At 40.7% G+C, this 27,162-nt stretch overlaps 1 protein-coding gene across 1 annotated transcript; it reads left to right on the top strand.

The window, feature by feature from the left end:
- The first annotated feature begins 19,786 nt into the window (after nucleotides 1-19,786).
- LOC112841713 (B-cell receptor CD22) lies at nucleotides 19,787-24,299 on the top strand. Its single transcript, XM_025907694.1, has 9 exons — nucleotides 19,787-20,046; nucleotides 20,350-20,640; nucleotides 20,724-20,957; nucleotides 21,063-21,167; nucleotides 21,269-21,487; nucleotides 21,970-22,296; nucleotides 22,574-22,913; nucleotides 23,009-23,066; nucleotides 24,023-24,299. The coding sequence occupies exons 1-9, from the start codon at nucleotides 19,992-19,994 to the stop codon at nucleotides 24,158-24,160; spliced, it is 1,767 nt and encodes a 588-aa protein (XP_025763479.1). The 5' UTR covers nucleotides 19,787-19,991; the 3' UTR covers nucleotides 24,161-24,299.
- The last annotated feature ends 2,863 nt before the right edge of the window (nucleotides 24,300-27,162 follow it).

Genomic DNA, 27,162 nt, shown 5'->3' with positions numbered 1-27,162 from the left:
GGGAGGGAGGCGCCAGCGAGGAAGTAACGCGCCGCTTGAGCTGCGAGACGTGGAAAACAGGGTGGACCTTCATGGCGGATGGAAGCCGGAGACGGTAAGTTATGGAGTTGAGCTGGGCAGTGATCTCATATAGGCCAATGAACCTAGGAGTGAGCTTCCTGGACTTGGTATGGAGCCTCATGTGCCTCGTGGAGAGCCAGACGCGATCCCCTGGCTGAAAAGGATGTCCCGGACGGTGGCGGGGACGATGCTGCTTAGTGTACCGAGCGTTGGATCGGGAAATGGCAGCCCGCGCCTTGATCCAGGCCTGACGACAGCGGCGGACCATCCGTTCAGCCGCAGGTACTTCAACCTCCACCTCCTGATGGTTGAAGATAGGAGGATGGAAACCATGACAGACTTCAAAGGGCGAGAGACCGGTGGCAGAAGAGATGTGAAGGTTATGAGACAGCTCAGCCCACAGCAGGTAACAAGGCCAAAGCGACGGTTGGGCGGAGACAAAGCACCTTAAAAAGCGCCCCAGTTGTTGATTGGTCCTTTCAACCTGCCCGTTGGTCTGAGGGTGGTAGCCGGACGAGAGGCTGGGAGAGGCTCCAATCAGGCGGCAAAAGGCTTTCCAAAACCCCGCAGTGAACTGGGGCCCCCTGTCGGAGACTATGTCCTTGGGGAATCCATGAAGCCGGATGACATGGGCCAAGAAGAGCTCGGCCGTCCATTTAGCAGAAGGGAGGCCAGCCAGTGCGACCAGGTGCACCATTTTTGAAAACCGGTCCACAAAGGTGAGGATGGTGTCGAGACTGTCCACGGACGGGAGGCCGGTGACAAAATCAAGGCCGACATGGGACCAGGGACGTCTGGGCACAGGGAGAGGGCGAAGGTCACCAGCTGAAGGCTGAGTCGAGGACTTAGCCTGAACACAGGTGTCACAGGCGGAAACAAATTCACGGACGTCCCGAGTCATGGACGGCCACCAGAAGGCACGACGGAGGAGTTGAAGGGTCCTGTTGGGCCCCGGGTGACCAGAGAGCGGGGAGGAGTGAGCCCAAAGCAAGCCCTCCTGACGGCACCGGGAGGGCACATAGAGCCTCCCTGCAGGGGTGTCAGGCGGAGCTGGTTCGGCGACCAGGGCATCCCGGATGGAGTCCTCCAGGGGCCACCGAAGGGGGGCAGCAAACTGATGGGCAGGTAGGATGGGTCCAGGGTCCGACGTAAGACCATCCTGGGCAAACTGTCTGGAGAGAGCGTCCGCCTTAGCGTTCTTGGAACCAGGACGGTAGGCGAGGTGGAAATTGTAAGACTCAAAGAATAGGGCCCAACGAACCTGCCTTGGGTTGAGCTGCTTGGCCGTTCGAATATGGATCAGGTTCTGATGATCAGTCCAGATCAGGAATGGGTCCTTCACTCCCAGAAGCCAATGCCGCCACTCTTCTAAGGCCCACTTGATGGCCAGGAGTTCGCGGTCCCCGACACCGTACCGTTGCTGCGTGGGAGAAAATTTCCTGGAGAAATAGCAGCATGGGTGAAGTTTTCCATCTGGGCCATGTTGGGAAAGGATGGCGCCGGCGCCGACATCAGAGGCATCCACCTTCACCACAAAAGCTCTGGCAGGATCAGGGTGGAGTAGGATGGGGGCCGTAGTGAACCGTGAATAAGGTCCCAGAATGCCTGTTTTGCGCTTGGGGAGAGGCAGAAGGGTTTAGGCAGGTTAGCTGGTTTAGTGAGAGATGTCAGTGGGGCGACAATGGTGCTGAAATTTTGGATAAAGCGCTGATAGAAATTGGCAAAGCCCAGGAAGCTCTGAAGCTGCTTAAGGCTGGAGGGCTGAGGCCACTGGGTCACGGCTTGGACCCTCTGCGGGTCTATGGTTAGGCCGTCGGAGGAGATAGTGAAGCCGAGGAAGGTGGTGGACCGCTGATGGAAAACACACTTCTCCAGTTTGCAGAACAGCTGGTACTGGAGCAGCCTGTTCAGCACGGCCCTCACATGGCGAATATGGTCCACTTCGGTGCGGGAGTAGATCAAGATGTCGTCTAGATAAGCAAACACCCACCGGCCTAGCATATCACGCAAGACATCGTTGATCAGATGTTGGAAGACAGCAGGGCTGTTGCAGAGGCCGAAGGGCATCACAAGGTACTCCCAGTGCCCGTTAGGGATGATGAAGGCCGTCTTCCATTTGTCCCCTTCCCTGACGCGCACCAAGTTGTAGGCGCTGCGTAGGTCCAATTTGGTGAAGATGCAGGCCTGGGAGAGGGAGTCGAGTGCAGTGGATAGCAGGGGAAGAGGATGGCGGTTCTTGATAGTGACTTTATTCAGGCCCCGATAATCAATACAGGGGCGGAGCCCGCCGTCTTTCTTCTTGACAAAGGAGAATCCAGCAGCAGCAGGAGAGGTGGAAGGGTGAATGAAGCCCTGTTGGAGAGCCTCAGCAACATACTCCTCCATGGCCTTAGTCTCTTCAGGAGACAGAGAGAACAGGCGACCGCAAGGGGGCACCGCTCCCGGGAGGAGTTCAAAGGCCATGTCGTAGGAACGATGAGGAGGTAGAATGGAGGCTCACCTCTTACTAAAGACTTCAGATAGGTCGTGGTATACCGGAGGAATCTTATCCAGATCAATGGGAGAGGCCTCTTCCGACTTGGAGTTCACTTTGGTCCGAGAGAGAAGGCAGTGGTGTGGACATTGGGGACCCCAATCCAGGATCTGGCAGGACGACCAGGAGATGTGGGGGTCATGGTGACGGAACCAGGGGTATCCTAGGATGAGAGGGGAGGAAGTGGCCGAGACCACTAGAAACCGGATCTCCTCCTGATGATCCCCGATAGACATGTGGACCGTCCGGGTCTGGAACTGGATCGGGTAGGGTTGGAGGGGTCGCCCATCTACGGAGGTCACCGGGAGGAATCGATCAACAGGGGTTAACGGAATGCAAAGTCGAGAGGCTAGTTTCTGGTTGATGAAGTTCTCGGCTGCTCCGGTATCCAGGAGAGCTTCAGATGAGAACTGCTGGTGCTTCAGGTGGAATGTTACTGGTAACAGAAAACGAGAGGGGTCAGAGGAATTGGATGGGCCAGGTGGGACTCCCCGGCAGTCTACCTGGCATCGTCGTTTCCCGGGCGCAGTGGGCACTGGGGATGACGGTGTTGAGCTGATCCACAATAGGCACAGAGAGCCTCACGCCAGCGTCTCTCTCTCTCCTCTTTAGACAGTCTACCCAGCTGCATGGGCTCCCCGCTGGACGTGCTGCTTGGGCTAGCGGCTGCTCCTTCAGAGGGGGGAGGAGACTGCGAAGACGTGGCCCTCAGAGGCTGGGAGGGTTTAAAGGCCCGAGGGGTGTGGCGAGGCCGCGGCATCACTTGTTGGTCGATCTTCAGGGCGAGGTCCACGACCTCATCCAGAGTTTTGGGGGCCTCACAACCGGTCATCTCATCTCGGATATAATCAGCCAGCACCTCCAAAAAGATGGATCGTAGAGAAGCATCTCCCCAATTTAGCTTGGCGGCCAGGGTACGGAATTGTGAAGCAAAGTGACAGACTGGTCGGTTGCCGTGGCGTAAATGAAGCAGCTGTGACTCCACTTCCACTTCACTGCTCGGGGGAACAAATGTCTTCTTTAATTCCTCCACGAACAGGGCGTAGTCATTGCAAGCTGCGGATTTATTGTTGAAGAGAGCCACGGCCCATTCCTGGGCCTGGCCAGACAAGAGAGAGGTTAACATTGCAACTTTCGCGCGGGCGGTGGCGTATTTAGTGGGCTGACATTCAAACAGCATGTCTAGAGTGGCGAGCAAGCCATCAGGTCGGCCATCAACTCCGTTCCACTTATCTGGCAGTCCGATCCGGGGTTCCACGCTCACCAGCATTGGCTGACGTTGCAGCGCGGTGACGGAAGTGGAAAGTCGGACGACAGTTCCGGTGAGAGATTCCACTTTTGTGCTCAACCGATCCACCACGCCGCGAAGGTATATCACTTCGGCTTTCAGCCGTTCGAATTCCGCTGGGTCTATGATGGGCTCAGACATCCTGTCACGATCGGGGGAAATGCGCGAATTAAACACAGCAATTCGGCTTGCCCGTGTGGCGTGCTGGCTAGACCCAAACGCGGCGAAGGCTAGCGATGGGTTGGGACAGGCACGCAGTTACTCTAGTAACGATTGGTGCACAAAGCACGGCTTCGGAACCGACGTTACAGACGGAGAGCGGATGAGTCAAGAGAGAAAACACTCACAGTTGCTGAAGCAGGCAGAGACTGACGTCGGCAAGGATTCGGAGCTCCTGACATGAAGAGATCGATGTCTGAGCGGAGAACAGGTGGGTGGTGTCTCTCTTTTAAGCCCGACCCCTTGATCAGCTGATCACTGCCTGACAGTTGCAATTTTCACTTTGGTTGTTTATGGTTCAAGTTTGAACAACGTGGATACTGTTGTTTTGTTTTATCTACAGCTGTCATGTACAGCTGTTCAGCAGCCAAGGCAGGACCCAAACACAGGACTCAGAAACAATATAGTGGAATAAACTAAAAAAAGCAACTTTATTTGCTGAATACAGCTGGATCGACTACTGACTAACAGGATGGGGGAAGCAAAAATGAACACAATGAACACAGGATGAGAGGCTGTGAAAATAAAACAGGAATTATGATAAACACAGGCTTGACATCGGGGCCAGAGGGAAACAGACATGGGGACATGACTGACTGTGGAAACAGAAAGAGAACACAAACCACTGAGACAAGAGAAAAACAAACATGAAAACTTGACTCGCTAAATACTGGAGAAGACTAGACACTGAGGGAGAAAAACTCAAAAATTGCAAAGAACTGAAGACTAACTAAAACATACTTAATACATGCTGTACAAATAACCCTGAATGTAAGAATCAGATAGGATATTAAAAACTAAACAGCATAATGTCCAGAAACTTAGAAACACAGACCCAGTACGGTGACAGCATGAATTACTCCCATTTCATCAGTTGACTTTTTGACATCCATGAGCATGAACATATCATTTAATTGTCCACTTTAAATGAGGTTAGAAAAACACTTGGAACAACACATTGTCTAGATAATTGAACATGCTTTTTTGATTTATTTTTTATCAACATCATCCATAAAGGTCTCATTTCAAAATATTTTCATATTTTAGTTTAATAGAAAAAAATTTAAAGTCGCATAAAAAAACAGTAGTGGAATACAAATATAAATTTGCACAAAAACAAAATAACACTCACCCTAAATTTTTACTTTCAGAGCTGAGAGTGAAGATGAGTCCTTCTGCAGTGGTGACAGAGGGTCAGAGAGTCACACTGACCTGCAGTACCAGCTGTCCTCTGACTGACAACACAAACTACATTTGGTACTTGAACAGTCGACCTCTGACCCCGAGAGAGAACCAGAACAAACATCTGATCCTAGACCCAGTCAGCAGGGAGGATGCAGGAAGCTACTCCTGTGCTGTGAAAACCAACAAAGATATCAGCTCTGCTCCAAAGACTCTCACTGTCCAAAGTATCACAGGAACATGGACACCAGCAGCTGCAGGAGTTTCTGCTGCTCTGTTGCTTTTAATACTTCTCACTGTCTGCTGGTGTATCAGGTGAGTAAAACTGTGATCTCATTCAGATCAATAGTATTCATCTGATATTGTTTTAGTTGTGTATATATATACACACACACACACACACATGTATACATATATATATTTGCTCTTTTTTTACAAATCAGAAAAAAGAGGATTTCAAACCAGCCTTCAAGAAGTGCAACACTAGGCAACAAACAGCAGGTACAAAACAAGACACAAACAATGCTGCTGAAAATGAAAGAAAAAATCCCCATTGTCAACCTTATTTTTGTTCACATAACTCCATTCTATTTTACTTTTTCATTTATAATCATTATCATAATTATCAATAATTATCATTTAATCAGGTATTTTAAGTATATATACATTTATTGTGGGCATGAATGACAAAGGAATTTGGGGTTTTTAATGATTGCTTCAACTGTTGTTTTTCAGGCGTGGAATTATTGCACAGAATACAGTGTTTTAATTAAGTTTATAAAACACTTAAGTGCATTTATTTTAGATTTTAGATTTTACATACGGGTTCAAATAGATACATATCTCCCAATAATATTTGTTCAAATGTCCTTTAGCAGGTTGCAGCTTAGCCAGACATTTTTAGTAGAGATCAACAACACTCTGGCATATTTCCGCTTGCTTATTGGACCACTTATCTTTAAATAAGTGGAATTCATCTTCATTTGTTGGTTTCCTGCCATGTTCCTGGCTTTAAGCATAGTTCACAAATTTTCAACAGGGTTGAGGCTGGGGCTTTGAAAAGGCTATTAAGCTTAATGTAAGGCTGCCTTATTAATTCCAGAACCAGTTTTGATGTGTGTTTGGGATCATTGCCCTGCAGGAATACCCAACTCTGTTTAAGTTTCAAACACTTAGCTGTTTTAGAATAGTTTGGAGGTAGCACTCAACTTTCTTCTTTTGTTCATCCACTTTGTGCAATTTGCCAGTTCCAAAGGCAGCAAAACAGCAGGAGAGCATGACCATAATACCACCACCCTGCTTGATGATAGGTTCATAGGTTTGAAAGCCTCATCTTAACTCCTCCAAATATACATTTTGTCATTTTGACCAAATAGCTCAATTTTTGTCTCATTTGGCGACAAAATTGTTCTCCAGAAAAAAATTGGTGTTTAGATATGGGAAGCTAGAATTTTCAGTTAAGCTGGAAGGGGTTTATTTTGGGGCAGGAGCTTCTTTCTTGTCAGCATCCTCTGAGTCCATTACAGTGTAAAACATGTTTTCACTGTGGACAGTGTTCCAGCAGTTTCCAGGTTATGGCAGGCTTGATTCTTGGTTGTTTCTGGGTTATTCCTGAACATCCTAACTAATTTCCTCTCATCTGAGGGTGACAGTTTAGGTCTTCCTCGAGGCCTAGGCAAAGTGGTCACACATCAAAATAACTTACACTTACATACAGCCAGTGTTGAGTAAGTTACTTTAAATTAGTAACTTAGTTACATTACTAGTTACTTCTCTAAAAAAGTAACTCAGTTACTTCAAGTTACTCGTTACTTTCAAAGTAACTAGTTACTAGGGAAAGTAACTTTGGTTTTACTCAGAATTCTCTTGTTAATGTGTTGCTTCCGTAACTGGATACCCAGCCAGATTGCCAGTCTTCTAGCTTGCTTACTTGCCACAAGTGCACTGTGCCACCTACCAACAGAAAGGAAAAAATAATGTGCACATTTCCACGAGAGAAATCCCACGCCTGGACCGTCATTGACCGCCGCCATGATTCTAGCCTGCTTTTTACATCCAACACAAAAACTGCAGTCGTGGTGCTTTTGATTGTACACAGAACTTGGAAATTCTGCCTTCTGAATAGGAAGATGTAGGTAACACCAGACTGCAGATGAGCTGCATACAGAGCTGGACTGGGACAAAAAAATCGTCCCGGGCATTTTGACTAGAGACCGGCCCACCATTATAGGAAAAATCATAAAGCCTTTGAATGAAAATAAACACTGTTGTGACAGTGATGTACACTGTTCTGATGGTATATATGTATCAATCTATCAATTTTTAGTTGTAAGACTCAGATAATTATTTTTTTAAAAGCGAGACATTTTAAATGAGAATAATAAAGAAAAGTATTTCTTTGTGCCCCCCTTTCCCTGTTAATGCCCTACCTGGCCCCCTGGCAACACTTTGCTAGACCCGCCCCTGCACAGCTACCAGCTGTCAGCTACTTAGAAAAGGATCCTGGTGTTATTTGTCTCTCAGAAACAGTTCATAACTTCCCTTCAACTCATTCATGTCACCTAAAAGGTAAACCTGTTTCTCCATCACCTGTTCAGCTCTGATGATTCAGTAAGGACATCTCCTGGTTTCATCTGCATGTTTCCCTCTCACCAGATAACCAAACTGATATCATGACCAGCAGCTTTACAGCTGTGGCTCCAGCAAACATCAGCTGATACTAGAAATTAATATTAAATAAATTCTAACAACAGCTCATCAACCTTAAACGTGCTGCTGTTGTTTAGCGCGACATCTGCTGGTTTCCTCTTTCTGGCGCAAAGTGGGCGATAAATAAACAAGAGAGAAAAGCCGATCAGCTGATCATTGATCAGTTTCGTGATTGAAGTAGAAACGGGAGAGAATGAGAGAAGAAGAGGCAGCTGTGCAGCTTCAGCTTTGTGTCTTTTTCATTGTAGCTGAAGTCCGGGACAAACTGTGTTCCTTTTCACCTCAGTACGAAACGCGTAATATTTTCTCTGAATACGAGACGATTCTGTTTTTTACGGGACGGTTGGCAACTCTAATAATTAACCGTATGAACAAAATAAAGTTCAACATCAGTAACATAGCACCCACCCAGCTGTATAGAAACTCCATCATGCTAGCTAGCACGCAGTACGAAAATGTCAGCATAACGAAAATAAACTCCACCTAAACTTGGTTTATATCTGACTCAGATAGACTGCAGGTCATAACTTCTTACCTGAAGTTCAGTTCACCTGACACGCGGACCGGCGGCCGCTTCAGGTCTCTCCTCTTGCCTCCCTTTTCCTTCATCCACCTGCTGGCCTCCACCACTTGCTAATGTTATTGAATCTGTGGAAGCTCCGCGATATCCACCACACGAAGTAACGAGTAACGAGCCTATCTAAATCCCAGTAACGAGTAACGCGTTCCTGGTTTTGGCATAATAACTAGTTACCGTGCTCGTTACCACAATAATAACGTAGTTACTGTAACGCGTTACTTAATAACGCGTTAGTCCCAACACTGCATACAGCTATTTGAAATGATGGTCTTGCTATCTGCAGTTGTTTAGAATTGGCTTCTGACACTTTTGTTAGATTGTTCTTTTTATTTATTTATTTTTTATTGTTTAAAAATGGATGCTGTACAACTAGTCAACCCTGGAAAAACAACAGTTCAAAGCAGTCATCAAGAGCCTAACTTTACTGTGAGGTTCATGCCCATTATGAATATATATAAACTTCTGACCACAGCTTATATGTACACTTTATTTATCTGAATCCATTTATTTTAATTTCAGATTCATTTTATCAATGTATTTCTTTTTTCTTATTGCATTTTAATGAGCTACATAATCTACTTATCTATTTGTTTGTTCTGCTTTACTTAATTATAATTGTTATAGCAAAGGAATTTCACAGATTTTATAGTTTATATTTTGTCACCTCACAAACCTGCTGGTCAGAGTATCATTAAAACCTGCAAATAAAGTAAAACGATTTAAATGAGGGGAAAATGACCTATAACCCAGTATGTTGTTTGTCTTCCTCCTCAGGTGAACCCTGATCCTATATATGAAAACATCCCAACTCATTATTGCAGACTGCACCTACCTATGACCCACACAACTGATCTCTACTGCAATATTGACCCACTGCCTGTTCACTAAAGTAACTTTGTTACCATAGTGATTTAAAGGGCCTTTTTCTCTGATAGCTTCCACAACACAGCAGCGACACCACATTTGGTGGACCTGCCAATGGTTTTCATACTGTTGTGGAAGTTTTCCATTTAAATAAAGCCTGCAGACGAGCGGTAGCTAACATTCTTTAATCAAAAACAAAGAACAGACAAACCAGGCTTGTGGAGAGCCTGCATGATTGCGGGGCAGACGGTCAGCAGAGTCTCACCTGAGTCTAACATGGCTCTCAGTTAAATGCCTTCTCCAGGAACAAAAGGCAGTACACAGTTGTTTCACACCTTAAGGTTCACACTCCCTTGCTACCTCCCAGAGTCCTCAAAGAGACAAAAGATTCTTCCTGTGGATCTGTCTGCTTCCCCCAACTTCCTTACTAGACCCCCACCATCTGTCTTACTGTATGAGTGTGAGACATGTTAAAATCCAGTGGCACCAAGGCATCATACAATAAAATAATGTGATTAATACATAAGTAAAAGAATTCCTATACAATACTCTGGAACATAAATTACAATAGAAATTGTTCTTGAACTTTTCAGTTATAAAATGTATGTTATTGAAACATATGTAACAACTGAAAGATGACAAACACAACAATTTGTGTTCGAGTACAGTTGAGTGACATTTTCTCAACATTTTTTTATGCACCATATCCAAAAACCACCTGAAGTCTCTATTCTCACTTTACAACCCTCATAGCTTTCCAAAGAAATTGTAATGACATTTATGGCAATAAATGTGGTTACTGTTCAAATTCGTCCTTGTGGTTTCATATGTGTTCTGACTGAGAAACACTGTCCTCTGAATACTGAGAGACACTCTTCACTACAAATCTAATCTTTACAAAACTAGTCATGTTATGATAAGCAAATAAGGGAACCACTTGACAAAATGTGCGAGACAAGGAAGTAAAAGTGTCCAGTGCACAAACATAGAACAAGACAGGGGGAGGCAACAAATGAAAACAAGTGGGGGGAGATGACTACAGCTACTCATACTGAAACCAACATGCTCTACATTACAGAGAACTCATTCCTAAAACAGAGATAAACAGAAAGCAGAGACTCTAAACAGCAACTCAAACTTTAAAACGTGAACTAAGAATTCACATTTTAAAGTTTAAAGAATTGTTGTTACCCAACAAAGAGTCAAAAAACAGGAACCATTAGAAATCATAAAGAAGGAAGTGATTCTGCTGCTGTTAAAGCTGTATGCAGTTTGTCGGCAGACACACTCACAGTAAACAGTTTGTCTATTCTGTTTTCATCTGTCCCATAAAACTACTATTTATGTTTTTTTACATTCACTCATATTTTTGAAATTTTATGGAGTGACAGAAACTGCAGTTATAAAAAAGATGATTAACTTCATCACAGAGTCAACTTTCTGACTAGAAGCTTAAGTGTGCTAAAGCCATGTTCTTACAGTAGCAGCAGCTGGTGTTTGTTTCTGGGTTTTATTGTTTCTCTCAGAGTAGTTTTGTGTTTCCTTTTTTATAGAACTGAACACTGCAAAATGTTTCGGTTTCCCTTGATGGTGCTAAAGTACAAATGTATTGAAAATATTTACCAAGTGGTTTTACAAAATAGGAGACTTTCTGTTGTTCTGCTGTTATGCCGTGTGGAGCGTATTAATGTCACGGGTTCTGGTCACTTACAGTAACATGCTGTCATCACAGATTAGCACAGATAACAAAGTTTCCACAGATCAGTAAGTCTGCTCTGCTCAGTCAATATTTCACTTCAAACTAGGTCTGGTATGTGGTTTGTCTCTAAACCTGAGCTCACTACAGATAAACATCATGGACAGCAGAGAGTAACTTCTGTCTAACAACACTCAAATCTTTGCTGCTGCAGAAAAGATACTGACATATTATACAACTGCCAGCAAAACTGCTGCAGGTACGGTAGTTTAACACTATATTATTAACTTAATACTTCATGAAAAATCCATGCATTTTCATTATTTTTTTTATTAAATATCATTATAGAGCTACAGGTAGAGATAATTTCTTCCAAACAAAACAAGAACAAAGAACTATGTGAGCTGTTGACTTATTATTTTGAATTAATAAATCAAACATTTTGAGGAAATAACTTGAAATTTTGAGTTAAGGGATCAGCTGTCCAAGAGTTGAACAGCTGACATCAATGCATTGACTCTATACCTTTTGTGCAGTTACCATTTGCATGGAGACATTCAAAGCTGAACGTGATGCCAGTTTGTTCACATTTGCGATTTGTGCATAATTTTAAAGATGAAAAAACAAGTAAATGCATATGTCACTATAATCACTACACTAATATTATCTATGTTATATATAACTGTCGTGGTCCTGTGTCTCCAACCTATAATTTTGAGCCTGTTTTTGACTTTTGGTTTATTTTTCTGGAAATATGAGATACTTATGTTCCAGTTCTTGAGTGACTCTGACTTTTGTTATTTATATATTGTTGTTCTTGGGTCTGGTTTGATTATGTTAGTTCCCTTTTCATGCCCAGTCTGTTCACGTTTCGTTTCTGTCCTGCCATCAGTGTCTCTGTGTTTGTTCAGCTTCTGTCCACCCAGTCGTGTCCCTGTGTCTGTCTTGTCTCACTGTGTTCTGTCTCGCTGTCTGTCTGGTTTCCATGTCTCATTCTACATCCTACATCTTTAGACCTGGTCCTTGTGTTGATCCCATCCTGTTCCCACAATCATATCTCTGTGTTTTGTCCTTTTATGTCCACGGTCAGTCATGTCTCCATGTCAGTTTTCTCCATTCCCTGTATTAAATTCATTTGACTTAGTCTGGATCTCAGTTCAAGTTTACATTTTATTTGTCATATACAGATAACAATGGCACATTACAACCGGCTATGAAATTCTTAGAATCAGAGCCCCCTTAATATTGCAGGTAGAACAAAAATGGCAATGTCTGTGTCACTTCTTATTTTATTTTGATAGTCTCCTGTCTTATGTGTGTCCTCTGAGTCAATATGACTTAAGGGGAACAGATTTCTTTAAAAAAAAACAAGATAAGGACAAACATAAAGCAGAGATGTGTTTCTGTTAGAGGAGTTAACCTGTGCAAAAGTTATGACAGTGATTTACAAAGGTGTAGTTCATTTTCCTTGTTTAAAAATAGAGTATTAGAAAAATATATAAATCAAGAATGAAAAGAGCAAAAATAATAATACTGAAACCTTTGATTGTTTTGCTTTGATGTAGTTACTTATCTAGGGTGGAAAGTTTTTTTGTTTTGTTTGTTTGTTTGTTTTTGCTTTGTTTTATTCTTTGCTTCGAGCCCTGTGTACAGGAGCTGCATGCAAAAAGATCTTTTGTTAAAAGGGTTGACGTAATAAGCAAATGCTTCAGCCAATACCTTTTGATTAGCCTTGTCTCGTGCTTTCTTGCTTTGTGGTAATCTTTATTCTGTATTCACTGAGATATTTGAATGCTAATCAATCAAATCAAATCAAATCAAATCAAAATCAATCAAAATCAAACCTTCATTTTTACTCAGTCACCTCCTGTGTATATATTGTATGTGTCTTCCTCTGTTCTTTGTTGTGTCTTCTCTCATTGTGTGTAACTTCTGTCTGTCAGTCAGTCCCTACTAAGTCCTATTTTTTCCCTTTTCTTTGCCTTTTTGGCAGCTCAATAGATGCTGTGACTTTGAGTCTGTTTAATCTGAGTCTCTTTAACCTGCATCTGGATCCACACTTTGTTCGCTGCGCACCCAGGTCTCATGAAAATTACCATTTCCTCTGACATGTTGTTCTGAATAAAGAGCCTGCAGTCTTTGTTAAGCTTGACTTCTCAGATTTTCTAAGATCAAGTTAAAAAAAGATTAATAACACTTGACTGCATTCACACAAGTAAAATGAAACCTGTCAGTAATTCAGTATTGAGGCTACAAGAACTCTCAGTACAGATCAAACTTCAGTCCACAGAGGCTCCTTCCTGATTTCATCTGTCAGCCTGCCCACCATTATTACAAACAGGAAGGGGCTCAGAGCAGGTCTCTGATGTAATCCCCGACCACACACCTCACTACTGTTTTACTGTCATCATACATGTCCTCCACCAGCCTCACACACTTCTCACACACGCCTGACTTCCTCATGCAGAACCACAGTTCCCCTCTTGTCAGCCTATGTCAAAACCTCTTTTTACTAAGAAGATGAATTTCTTTTTATTGAACAACTTAATGTCATCTGTCAAAATTAATTAAAAACATGTGTTCCTAGAAAATGAATAAAAACACAAAAAGATACAAATATTACTGAACAGTACACACAGCTTGTGGAGGCTCAGACTGTGGGCTACCATTCAGATGATACTTTTTCTCTCTCTCTTTCTGTTGTACAAGAGAAGTCCAAACAAAATCAGCATAGGTGCATATTAGAATAGTGTGGTAAAGTGGCATGGCTGAATTGTAGACCTGTGACCCAGTGAAAACTTTTCCTGTGTTATAACAATTTTAAAAAAATCTTTTCTCTCTTTCTTTATAGTTACATAGGTCAGTCACGCAGCATCTTTATTAGTAAATCTGATTAGTCTGATTATTTTTAATTAAGACTTTAAGGTCAGTATACTAGTAATATATTAAAACACTTACATATATTCATAATATATAGCAATGACTACTTTTACTGCTCATTTAGTATCACGCAGTATATTTACAGATCAATGATGCTGAATGATGAAGTGTGTTTAAATCACATACAGACAACAGTTTTATCACCAACACCTCAGCGCAACTGAAGCTGAAAGATCCAAAACACAGAAGAGATAAAATAAAAACATCACAAGGTATAAGTTCATGTAGTTTAATTGACACTGAATATAGACAATATCAATAAAGATACACTGTCCTTCAACGAAGATAAATACACAGAAATGGTCATAATGCTTGTGTACCACTCTCACCTGTAACACAAGAAAACAACAGTGTTGTGTTCATCTTCACTTCTCTTGGTGTTACCCAAATGTTATGACTTAGAGCATAGGTGTCAAACTCTGGCCCGTGGGCCAAATTTGGCCCGCAGCCTAATTACATTTGGCCCGCGAAGCCATACCAAATTATTATTAGAACTGGCCTACTGCTATTATACAGCTAATATATATATTGTTTAGTATTAAGCTTTGCTTGTTCCATATTCAGTTTTTCAGCAAAACTTGTTTGAGTCCATAAGAAGAGATTCATTCTTAAATCTGGAGGAAGAATTTTTTTTCAATGAATTTTAATGTTAGCCCGCGACCTTGTTCCAGTTTTGAATTTTGGCCCACTGTGTATTTGAGTTTGACACCCCTGACTTAGAGCTTGAGTGAGGCAGTGTTGTAAGAGATGACTGTCCCTGCACGCTGCTGCACCCTATTGGTGTAACTGAATATTGCATTATCATTACAATGAGCGAGAGGAGGAGAGATGTGACACAAAGACAACTATGAAGAAATAGTGAAGCCAAAATAACAATAAAACTACTGGAGAACTCTTAAACTCATCTTAACTGTAGAAATATTTAGGATGACACACACACACACACACACACACACACACAAATAGCTCTAAAATCAATCTTTTTTCCTTTCACTCTGTCCTGCTGTTGGTTTGGACCTTTCCTTCATGAAATTTATAGTTGACTCCAACCACAGGTACGAGTAACTTTACAGTTAAAAGACAGCTAAAATTTAAAATATTCATTTAGTGAAACGTCAGAAAGACAAATGACAGTTATAGGACAAAATAGTACATAAACTAATGAGAGCTTCTGTTACAGGTATCAGTGGAGGAGAAATCACGATCTTTGCTTTGAATGGTTGATCAATGGTCACTGCTCATAACATCTGACTTCTGGCAGTTAATGGTTCATACTTTTAGAGTGGTATGAATATAACTGTAAAAAACTTTTTTTTAAAAATACCCAAATTAAAATCATACAGTCAACTTTGTGATTGCAAGGCAAAATCTACAACAGCCTTTGCAGAAGTTGGATCTTTGTTTCTGGGTTTCAGAACAAACATCTCTCAAGCGAGAATAATTTGTTTCTCCTCCTCATGGTGACGGTGACGATGTGTCAGGAATGTAGAAAAAAAGACAAAGTTTATTTAAGAAAACAGGAGATTCACAGTTAACAGGATTTTGACTTGTTCTGCTGTTCTGAACTCTCAAGTGTATCAAAGCACCAGATTGTGATCCTTCATAGTAACAGGAGCAGACAGGAGGGGAAGAAAGAACACGGGGAGAGCACAGACATAACGGGCTGGGGAAAACATGGAATAAAACACAAGGAAGAGAAACGAGGCATGGGAACTCAGATACATGGAAGAGGACACGGGGTAAAGACATGAGGGGAATTCTAATAAACTAAACTGAACAACCTAGGAACCATAGAATAAATAGAGAACAAAATACAAAAACACAAGAAAACTAAGAACGCTGGGTCAAAATGACCCAGGACCACGACAAAAGGACATTTTTATATAAAAACTTAATGCCATCTGTCATCACCTACAAAACAACAACCTAGCTTGTTGTCATGACAGTGATCAGGCATACAAAAACAGCTGTACCATCAATGTTTCTGAATAAAAGCTGAAGGTTGAGGAGAGCCATGCTTTCAGAGGTTTACAGAACATGTAAGCAGGAAAGCATACATGTTCTGTAAGGTTCAGTTCTTTGCTTCATTTAAAAACTTTGATGTCTGGTAATGAAAGTTTCTGGTAACGGGGTGAATGGACACGCAAAAAACATCTATGGATTAAAAGGTCAGATAAAGCAAACTACAGATGAAACCAGACTCGCGTGCGTGTCTGATGGCTTCCCCACACAGGTGATCAAGGATGTGAGAGAAAGTGATGCAAACATTTACTGCTGCAACAAGTATAGAAACAACCAAGAACACTCCTGGGACAGGAGAGTTAAACTCATTGTTTCAGTATGATGCTTGTAAAAAATAATTATTTTATGATTATCACACCAATGCAGGATATGTGAAATACGAAATGAATGCATATCCTCTCAGAGCTGAAGGTAAAGGTGATTCCTGCCTAATCACCACCTGAAAACAGCTCTATCTTAGCAGTGATAGAAAATTGAAATTCAGAGAAACGCTTAAGATATTAGAGATAAAATTAGTGCAAATTTTGGTTCCCACAAAATGTGAATAAAAACACAGCAAAAAAGGGTACAAATATTACTGAACAGTACACACAGCTTTTAGAGGCTCACACTGTATGCTACCATTCAGATCAAGGGCGTAGATTTGGTTTTGGCATTGGTGGGGACGGATGATTCAAACCCTGCCGTTTCTTCTTTTTTTTTTGCCCCCTTTTTGTCTTTGCTTCTTGATAAAACAAAAGGAGAAATATACTTGCCTACATGTGCTATTCTACATGCTTTTAAAACATTTAAAATTACAATTCATAGTTTTATATGTGAATTATATAATGTTAAATTACTATTAAACAAATGACTGACTAAGTATTTTAGGCTTTAGTTTACTTCAGCCATATTCCATATAAATCAGGTATCATACAAAAATAAAAATAGAGTGATGACAATAAAAGAATATGACTTTAAGGACTTAACAACATTACTTCAGTTATAGTACACCAACATCTCTGATACATTAGCACTAAGGGAACACTGAATGACCTGGTGGTTTTTGTCCATAAAACTACTCATCTAAGATTACCACAAAGTAAAAGATCTCTCAGCAAAATTATGCAACATTTTAGGCACTATTGCCCCGATCAAATCAGTGAGCTGGGATGTTTTATTCTAAACATGAACTACTGTTACAGCAACAGACATGGACTACTGGTGCCCCACACAACAACTCAATGTCCACTATGTGAAGGAGCCAAACACATGCCTTCTCTCGTTAACTGAGATAAACTGCTGGCATATTGGTTTTACATCTATACTGTCCACTCTCTCCTGGACAGTATAGATACATACATACAGCAGCATTGTTTAATCTCATTTGAGTCATTGTTGACCTTAGCCATGTTTTTAGTCTTCTGAGAGCACTGAAGCTTCTTTCAGCCTCAGTACCTGCATTTTATCCTCAGATTAAAATTATTATTCTGTGCTTGATGTGCCTCAACTTTGGCCCTGGCTCTTCCCCTCTGACTGCACTAGGACAGATGATCTGATATCGTCGTGTTGGTGTTGTTCCCAGATCATCATGAAAATGTTGTTCCAGGTTCAACATTGCAAGTGACCAATCACATTGTTGTGACGTTATTCTTTTGCGCACCAAGTCATTCGTGCATTTATGAAATTCCAATGTTGCAAGGACAATATCAATTCTGCTTACCGTTTATTAAAGGGTTAGGGTTAGGGAGAGGATTAGGGTCAGGGTCCGTTGATCGGTGGACAGAGGCGGTTTCTCGCAGCTTAAGTGCAGTTTTTTGTTTTACGGTGGTTTTTCCCGAAGTCGCAAAAGTATGACGTCACAACATTCTGATTGGTCACTTGCAATGTTGATCCTGGAACAACATTTAGTATGATGATCTGGGAACAACACCAACACGACGATATCAGATTGTGCGCACTAGGACATATTGCCACCTGATAAAATAACACATTGATCTGTGCCATATAAAAAATTAGACATGTCAATTCAGATTCTTTGTCAAATGTACACTAATGAATCAATTTACATCAGCAGCCTAACAATTGTCATGATAATAAATACTAGTTAATCTATAGCACCAAATCATCAGTCAGTCACCTGTGACCTCGCCTCTTCACCTCTGACCGAGCTACAACATGGCAGAGCTGCCTCTGTCACCTGATAAATAACAGCGAGACATTCCAAATACATGCAGTCACACATGTGCTTCAAATACAGTAATGAACCACCAAGTCATCATCCAATTTCACCTGTGATCTTGTGTCACCATTACTCTCTGAGCTTTGTGTTGGTTCTTCTGTCACCTGTCAAATAGGACATACATGACAATAAGAATAAAATGTGTAGCTGCTTCAGAGTTTCTGTCAGTTTGTGCAGATCTTGACTCATCAGTAATGTTTGTAGGCTGAGTGCATTTTTAAAACAATTTGTGCAAACTGAACTACAAGGTGGAATATTTGCAAAATCATGACTACCTCATGATATTTTGTCTCAAAAATTAACCCTATGAATCAGTGCCATTAGGATGAAATTTTAACGTTAGGAGTATAATTTTAACAGCCTCTGTAAACTAATATCCTGGATTGCTCGAGGCTGCTGTTTTCTCTGACACTTTCAATCAAAATTAGAAATGCTACTCTGGGAGACTGAGATAACTAATAGTGCTGCATGTTGTGCATTTAGTTTCCAAAACACGTTATTCATGGTTACATACAATTTTAGACTGATGTGGGCCAAAGCCTAGCATAGCCTGTAACGTTATTATGACAGACACATTTTATGAGTGAACTTGGCTTTAAGTGACTTACAGGTTTCTTTGAAAAATACTTTCTTATACCCAGGTTCTTCCTTTTTGCTGCCGTCCTCCTCTCCTCCTCGCAGGCTATACAATACATAACATCAAAACTCACATGTTTTATGTAACTAAAGTGTGTAATTATGTGGGCTACAGACAGTAATTAAGTTATAGACTATATTTATATGAAAAACGTGCATACTTACTGCATTTGAATCATTTTAACCAATTATTGTAACCACCTGCATATGTGTTTGGGGAAAAAAAGGCTTTGATTTTGCCACCCCATTTGATTTCTTTGCCACCCTCATGCCACCCTAAGATAATTTCTCTAGATCCGCCCCTGTTTCTGTATACTAATATAGGCCAGTCACTGCATCTTTATCAGTAAATCTGATTGGTCTGATTTTTTTTTATTTAGACTTTACAAAGGTGAGTAATATAGTAATATATAAAAACACACATGTATTTAATATATATAGCAATAGACTACCTTTACTGCTCATTTACTGAAGTACATTTACAGATCAATGAAATGAAATGATATTTTGAAAAATGAAAATATCATGCCTGTTAGTGGTTCTGGTAAGTTTCTTTTTCTGCACCACAATAACCACTAATGCCACATCATTGTTTTTACTCTGTCAATAGTAACAACTTTGTTGTAATGTAATAAAATGTGGTCGTGTAGCATATTTAATTGGGATGCTTTGTAAATTTTAAAAATAACAAAGACAAGAAGTGTGACAATAACTAAAACACACTGAATTCAAAAGTAAGTTAGTTCAAAAGTAAGAGTCCAATAGGTGCTGCAAACATCCATTCTTCACTAGAGGGCTCTGTTGTAAAAAAAAATATAATCATAAAGGAGGAAGTGACTTTGATTGTGTTAAAACGTGTTTGTCTGCAGACACTGAAATCAGCTCTGTATTCAGGTTTTCCTCTTAGACAGCTCATGAATTTGAACATTTATTCACATTTTTGATATTTTATAAATTTTGATATTAACAGAAGTCATAGCAAGGACTAAATTATATTCACACAATCAACTTTTTGATTAGAAGTGAAAATCTACAACAGCCATGTTGTTGGCAGAAGCTGGATGTTTGTTTCTGGGATTCATTCTGTGTCTGTCAGGTAGGAATAATTTGTTTCTCCTTCTCATGATGACTGTGATGATGTTTCAGGGATCTAGAAAAAAGATGCAGAAAGTTACAAGTTTTTCTAAGAAGTTAAATTAAAGTGAATTTCCTAAACAAACTCACTTAAGAGATTTACTGTTAACATGATTTTTACTTGTTCTGCTGTTCTGAACTCTCAAGTGTATCAAAGCACCAGATTGTGATCCTTCACAGTAACATGCTGTCATCGCAGATTAGCACAGAAAAGAAAGTTAGCATAAATGTTCACCATGTTTTATAATTACATGTTGTGTTAAAGGTGTTCAGGGAAAACCAAACAGCATCTGTGCCTTGAAAGGTTCATCAGTGAATCTGCCCTGCTCAGATCAACATCCCACTGCAAGAAATAGCTGGTACACTGGACACTGGACTGTCTCCAAGATAATGTTCTCAGCAGATGAAACACATGTAAAGTACAGCATGTCAGCAGAGAGTAATTTCACTCTAACAATCAATAATCTAACAAAGAGAGATGCAAATCTTTACTGTTGCATTAAAACTGCTGACACATCAAAGTGTCAACAAAGTGGAATTCATCTCCAAGTTACAGGTACAGTGCTTTTTACAAATGCATGACAAATGAATGAGTTTATGAATGATCAGTGTATTCATGTTGGTCATGTGACTTCTCAGAGCTGCAGGTAAAGGTGATTCCTGCCACAGATGGACAGACAGTAACACTGATGTGCAGCAGCAGCTGTCCTCTGACTGAAAAGCCTGCAGCCTACATCTGGTACAAGAACAGAGAGTTTCTCTATGAGGACTGGTCTCCCTGGTACCAAGAGCTGCTCAGCAGTGAGGAAGCAGTCACATACTCCTGTGCTGTCAAAGGCTACGAGGATCTCAGAGCCCCTGAAGTCTCTGTGGGTGAGTCATGATGGACACCTCCTCATCATGTTATGAGATGTTAAACACAAACACTTTGCTGTTCAGACTCTAATGAATTTACTGAAAGTTTTTGGTTTTTCTCAGATTCCATCACAGAGACCTGCTTCAGTGTGACCTATGCTAAAGGGAGAATGTGTTCTTCTCAGCAGACATCAGTGGACGAGTCCTGCTCCATCACATATCCCAGAGGTGAAGTTCTGGACAAACTGCATTTTGAAATTTTTATTTGTTGATTTATTTGACATGACAGAGATTAACTAGTGGAAAATGTGTTTATCATCTCCCAACAGAAATTCATATCCAGAGGACTCCTGCTGAACACAGAGGTTTCATCAGACTGACCTGTAACAGCAGCTGTTTTCTGACTGACCCTCTGATTTCCTTTGTGTGGTATGAGAACAGAAAGCCTACACTGAAGGAGGGAAAACAGATTCAGGTTCCCAGCTCTCATCCAGACAGTTTGTCTTGTGCTATAAAAGGTCTTGAGGATGTGCGCTCTGCTGACGTCTGTGAGTAAACTTATTACTTATTGTCTGTAAACTTACAAAATATAACAGTTATGGTATGGTACAGTTGATTGTTCTAATTCTGCAACAACAAAAACAAAAAAAACACTGTAAATTTTAATGCTACAATAATGACGTATTAAACATCATTTTTAATATGTTTAATACGTCATTTTAATGTTTTCTTTTGTATTTTTAGGCTGCAGTTGCAGTGTTTTGATTCATTATTGTATGAGGTGTGAATCTCTGTTACAGCTATTGGCAGTTGTCAGTGCTTATTCACAAGGGTTTTTGTAATAATCAATTCACTGATCATTTTTTCTAAAGACAGTTCTTTTGAATCAATAATATACTGTATATCTTATAAGTCCTGAAATTTGCACGGAAATTGATTGAAAATTCCTAATAAAGGGAAATCATTTATGTCTGTGATAAAGTTGAGCTGTTTTGCCAAACTATCTCTGTCTATTCCATCTATATTTCAGGTGTTAGTGATTCCTGCTGGAGTCTGAATTATGTCCACAGCAGAATCTGTGCTCTTGAAGGATCTTCAGTCAACATCTCCAGTAAATACTCACGTCCTGACTACGAGCAGATACAGTCTAAATGTTGGTATAAAGTCAAGAGAGAAGCTGAACAGCTGACTGAGGATGCAGATCATGTGGAGTATGATGACAGCATGAAGAACCAACACATCCTCAGATTAAAGAAGCTGAAGAGAGATGACTCAGCAGAATACAGGTTCACCTTCACAACAGAAAATGAAGAAGTGACACAGTCTGATTTTCCTGGAGTTACTCTGATTGTCACAGGTAATTACAGTTTGTCATTCTTCATGTAAAACAACAGTCAACACAGTATCCTTTGCAATGCTTTAAACTAAATCAACAAGATGAAAGTGCATGAATTTTCCTCAGGTGACCATAAGATAAGAAATATTTTATTTAGTCAAAAGGCTACAGATATTTGCCTTTTAATGCTTCTTGCACTCTTCAGAAGTTAGTGAAAACCAAAAGCACCTAATCTTGTTTTATCTTTAATGAGAACTAGTTTCTGTTCCATTTACTGACCAGTCTGGGTGTTTTTCAGAGCTGAGAGTGAAGATGAGTCCTTCTGCAGTGGTGACAGACGGTCAGAGAGTCACACTGACCTGCAGTACCAGCTGTCCTCTGACTGACAACACAAACTACATTTGGTACTTGAACAGTCGACCTCTGACCCTGAACCAGAACAAACATCTGATCCTAGACCCAGTCAGCAGGGAGGATGCAGGAAGCTACTCCTGTGCTGTGAAAACCAACAAAGATATCAGCTCTGCTCCAAAGACTCTCACTGTCCAAAGTATCACAGGAACATGGACACCAGCAGCTGCAGGAGTTTCTGCTGCTCTGCTGCTTTTAATACTTCTCACTGTCTGCTGGTGGATCAGGTGAACATTACTGTGTTATCTATCAGACCAGTTATGTTTAAAGTGTGATATGAAATCTTTTACCTATTCACCGATTTATTTCTTTTATGCAACAGAAAAAAGAGGACTTCCAGTCAGTCTCCAAGAGGAGAAATTTCAGATACAGTGCAGCAGGTACGAAACAAGATTCAAAAAATTCTGCTGTGTTAGAAAAACTTCCCCGTATCTGTTCTTTTTTCCTCACATGATCATTTATTATGGAAAAAGCTTAAACTTGTTATATGTCTGCCTTTTTCTGAGTAACCAACTGTAGCATTCTTTTCAGTGTTACTACCTACACCCGATGTTCATGTTTATCATGGTATCAAATAGTTCAGATATCATACATCAACAATCCTTACCACACATTACATTAATGTCGTCTTCAATTAGATTTGTAATTGGATGGACATTGAACAGTCGTGATGTTTACCACTGACTGTTCATTGCCATTTTTGTCCAGTCTGTTTCTTATTGTTAAATCATGACCTCTGACCTCAATTGCAGTCGCAGCAGATGGCCCCGCCCCTCCCTGAGCCTGGTTCTGCTGGAGGTTTCTTCCTGTTAAAAGGGAGTTTTTCTTTCCCACTGTCTCCAAAGTGCTTGCTCATAGGGGGTCATATGGTTGTTGAGTCTTTCTCTGTATCTATTATTGTGCAATCCACTGTACAATATAAAGCACCTTGAGGTGACTTTTGTTGTGATTTGGCGCTATATAAATAAAATTGAATTGAATTGAATTGAATTGAATTGAATTGACACAACTGTGACCTGAAGTTCTTTAGATGTTGTTCTGGGTTCTTTTGTGACATCCTGGATGAATAGTCGATGAGCTCTTGAGAGCTTTTTGCTCTCAGCATGGTTCACTGGAACCCCAAAGCCTTATAAATGCTTTTGGAAACCATTTTTACACTGATAGATGTCAGTGACTTTGTTTCTCATTTGTTCTTTTGATCATTGTTTGGGGGGGTTCTATTTTAGAATCTCAGTGACAGTACAGTACAGTGACAATGTAACTAACAACAAACAACCAGCTATGAGTTATTGATGCAGTTTGATAAACATTTATAATAACTGTCTCGTCTCCTCAGATGAACATTGACCCCATGTATGTAAACATCTCAGCTCAGTCAGCAGATCAGGATGATCATCACTACAGCAGACTGCACTTCAGTGAGAACCACACAGCTGATGTCTACTCCACCATCGAGCCACTGTGTGCTAAATAAAGTTTGTTACCATGGTGACGTCATCTCCAGTGATATTACTTTACCATCACAGCAGAGAAACTGCAGCTTCTGGATCTTTCTGTGGGTTACACTTGCTTCATCGGAATATTAAATACAGGTAGAAATAAGTAGAAATTGAAATTCACTGTTAGACTTTTCATCGCCACTTTACGGTAACATACTGGCGTCACTGTTGCCAGCGTCATACCGTGACGCCGTGTTACGGTAGCTTACCGTTCTGCAGGATGATACCGTTTTTTGCTGGTGTGGTATAATACTCTTGGACAAATTATGGTAACGCACCGTAGCTTTTTTTACGGTATCTCACTGGCGTCACTGTCACCAGTGAGATACCGTTATGTCGTTATGTCGTAAATTACGTCAACAAAGTAACATCATACTGTGATTAAGAAATTGGTATACTACCGTTTATTCACGGTATGTCACTGTAAGCCCGCTGCAAGGTAATAAACTGCAATATATTTACCAGTAACTTATCGTTATCACGCATCATCAGTACCAAAAATATTCATCTCTGCTAGAGGATACCGTGTCCCAACAGGCGGTCATTTACTGTTTAACAGGTCGTAATTTACCGTAATTTCAGTTAACAGTAACATACTGTAAGAGACTGGAGGGTTCCAAAAAAACTGGATAGATGGATGGATAGATAGACACACACACAAAAAATATAATTCATGTGCTTTACACCACTTTTTATTTGTTCTGATTTTCCTCTGCTGAAATACACATTTCCAAAATCAAAAACTGAAAAGAACTGAAAACATATTTTCATTGAGAAAGCACTTGTTTTTACTAAACCATGTAATCCATTATTTTCTCAGATGGTTGTACAAACAATAACGATATTATGTCATATCCATATCATGGCAGACAACATATGCTCAAGTGTTGGGTTTTCTTAGTTATATTTTGTAGGGTCTTAAACCTACACTGTGAAGTGCCTTGCATTCATTTTGTTGGCACCATACAAATAAACTGAATTGTAATGAATATAATATCAAGCCCCACACTTCTGCCTTTATATACACTTTGTCCAAAATACTGGCTCACACCACCAAATCAATGCACAAAGCAGGGTCCACAAGGACATGGATGAGCGTGTGTGGTGTGAAGGAACTTGACTGACCTGCACTGAACCCTGATCTTGCTTTGTGGACTGAGTTCATTGATTTGTAGGGTGAGCCAATACATGTGACAACTAAAGTGTAAGTAGCTGAAATAATGTTTAACAAACGGGTAAAAGAAGGAAAAAAAATCAACACTGTTGCACTCAAAAACCTGTTGGACAGAGACAGCGTCTTGCAAGATGGCAAGAGAGCTTGTCTTCATTGTTGCTCATCTTGTGTAAATGTCCAGAAAGCATGGGCCATGGATCATCTGTGGAGACACAGGAAACAACACATTGGTCACTTAAATTATACAAGAAATTCACTAAAACTGGCAAAAACAGTTACCTAATTTGAAGTTCTCCACTCAAATTCAGTAAGCCACTGGAGGAAAGTTGTGACATGAGGGTTAATGTGAACAACCTTTCGCTTCACAGTGGTCCCAGTCCTTCTGCTTGTCCCAACCTTGGAGGTACATTTTGTTCCCTCTTCAGGGTTTATCCTTACAAAAAACCTTGCACACGCTGACTCCTGGTATTCCAGGTTCAATACATAGAATGAACCAAAGAAGACTGACATTGCATCAGCAAAGATGTTCTCTTTGTCCAGCTCAACAATTACACGCCCCTCTGCACTCACCATCCAGCAGGTGGCGGTCATTGAACTTTGTCCTTAAATGTATAGGGGCAACATGTTGTCATTATGCAACATAAAATAATTTCAATACTTCACTTCTTCACACTGTCTAGATAGTCATAAAGCAAATAGCTATGTACAGTTAATTATTAATGGCCTTATGTACATCAGTCCGTTTTAACATATTATAATTGTACATAATTGGGAATTATTCTGCCCATTAAACACACCTAACAAAGAGTCAGCCCAGTTAAATTACCAGAGATGAATCAACTGTATGGTGATTTTGGAGTTTATAGTTTGTTCTGCTGTTAAACTTTACAGTATTGACTTCAGTATTTTTGCTGTTGGTGTAGCTAGATTACTATGTTGATCAGTAATATGTAATGTGAAATTTGATATTGTTACTTTGCTGGATTCACTGAGACACATGTCCAACAACCTTGGTTTATAAAGGAAATTACAGAAATTTGAGCTAACAAAACAGAGACTGGATACCTGTGTCCACAAAAAGCTCCTGTGCCAAACAGAAATTTTAATATGGTCTAATCAGCTCTATTTCATAAATGACTTCTTACCAAGCATAATCAGCCTTGGGGTGCTTGGCAGGCTTTCAACATGCAAACTGAACAATATAAATTTGCGTGCACTGAAGCCACAAAATTTAGAAATACACAGCTGCAAAAAGTTCAGTGACCAATTACCTTTCCTGAATGACATATGCAATGCAAAAAATAAGAGTATTGTCAATAGGGTCCAATTCCCAGTTTTTACATGATCAAAATTATTCACAAAAGGCTTCAATAAACAGAAAATGTGTGCTGACAAGAGAGCAGTGCACAAAAACGAAAAGATATTTGAGCTCGACGCTTTAATGGGTTTAACATGACTTAGTCAGCACTCCGCACCGTACAGGTAGTACAAGCACACCTGAAAACACTGACCAGCTAACAGCTTTAAGCATTTGGGCGCAACCTCGGTAGTTCACCGATTCACCTGTTGCAAATGTCCAAGTTTCTATCAAGTCTCATAAATCCATCGGCAACTATTACCTAACTGGTCTTTTGAGTCTCCACATTCATAGCTATTGACATTTTGTCTTAGCATTTGAATGAAAATATCCTGGTAGGGTAGCTTAAAAGTCAAAACAAACAGTAATAAGAACGCATTTCTGACTTCCCTCGAATAAGTGGAAAAAAAAACACTTACCTTCAGACTGATTAGCTGGTTCCGATC

The sequence above is a fragment of the Oreochromis niloticus genome, linkage group LG6 (genome assembly GCF_001858045.2).
Source record: "Oreochromis niloticus isolate F11D_XX linkage group LG6, O_niloticus_UMD_NMBU, whole genome shotgun sequence".
NCBI classification, from domain to species: Eukaryota; Metazoa; Chordata; class Actinopteri; order Cichliformes; family Cichlidae; genus Oreochromis; species Oreochromis niloticus.
The sequence above is the reverse complement of the archived record's forward strand: the minus strand, read 5'-3'. Positions and strand labels throughout refer to the sequence as shown.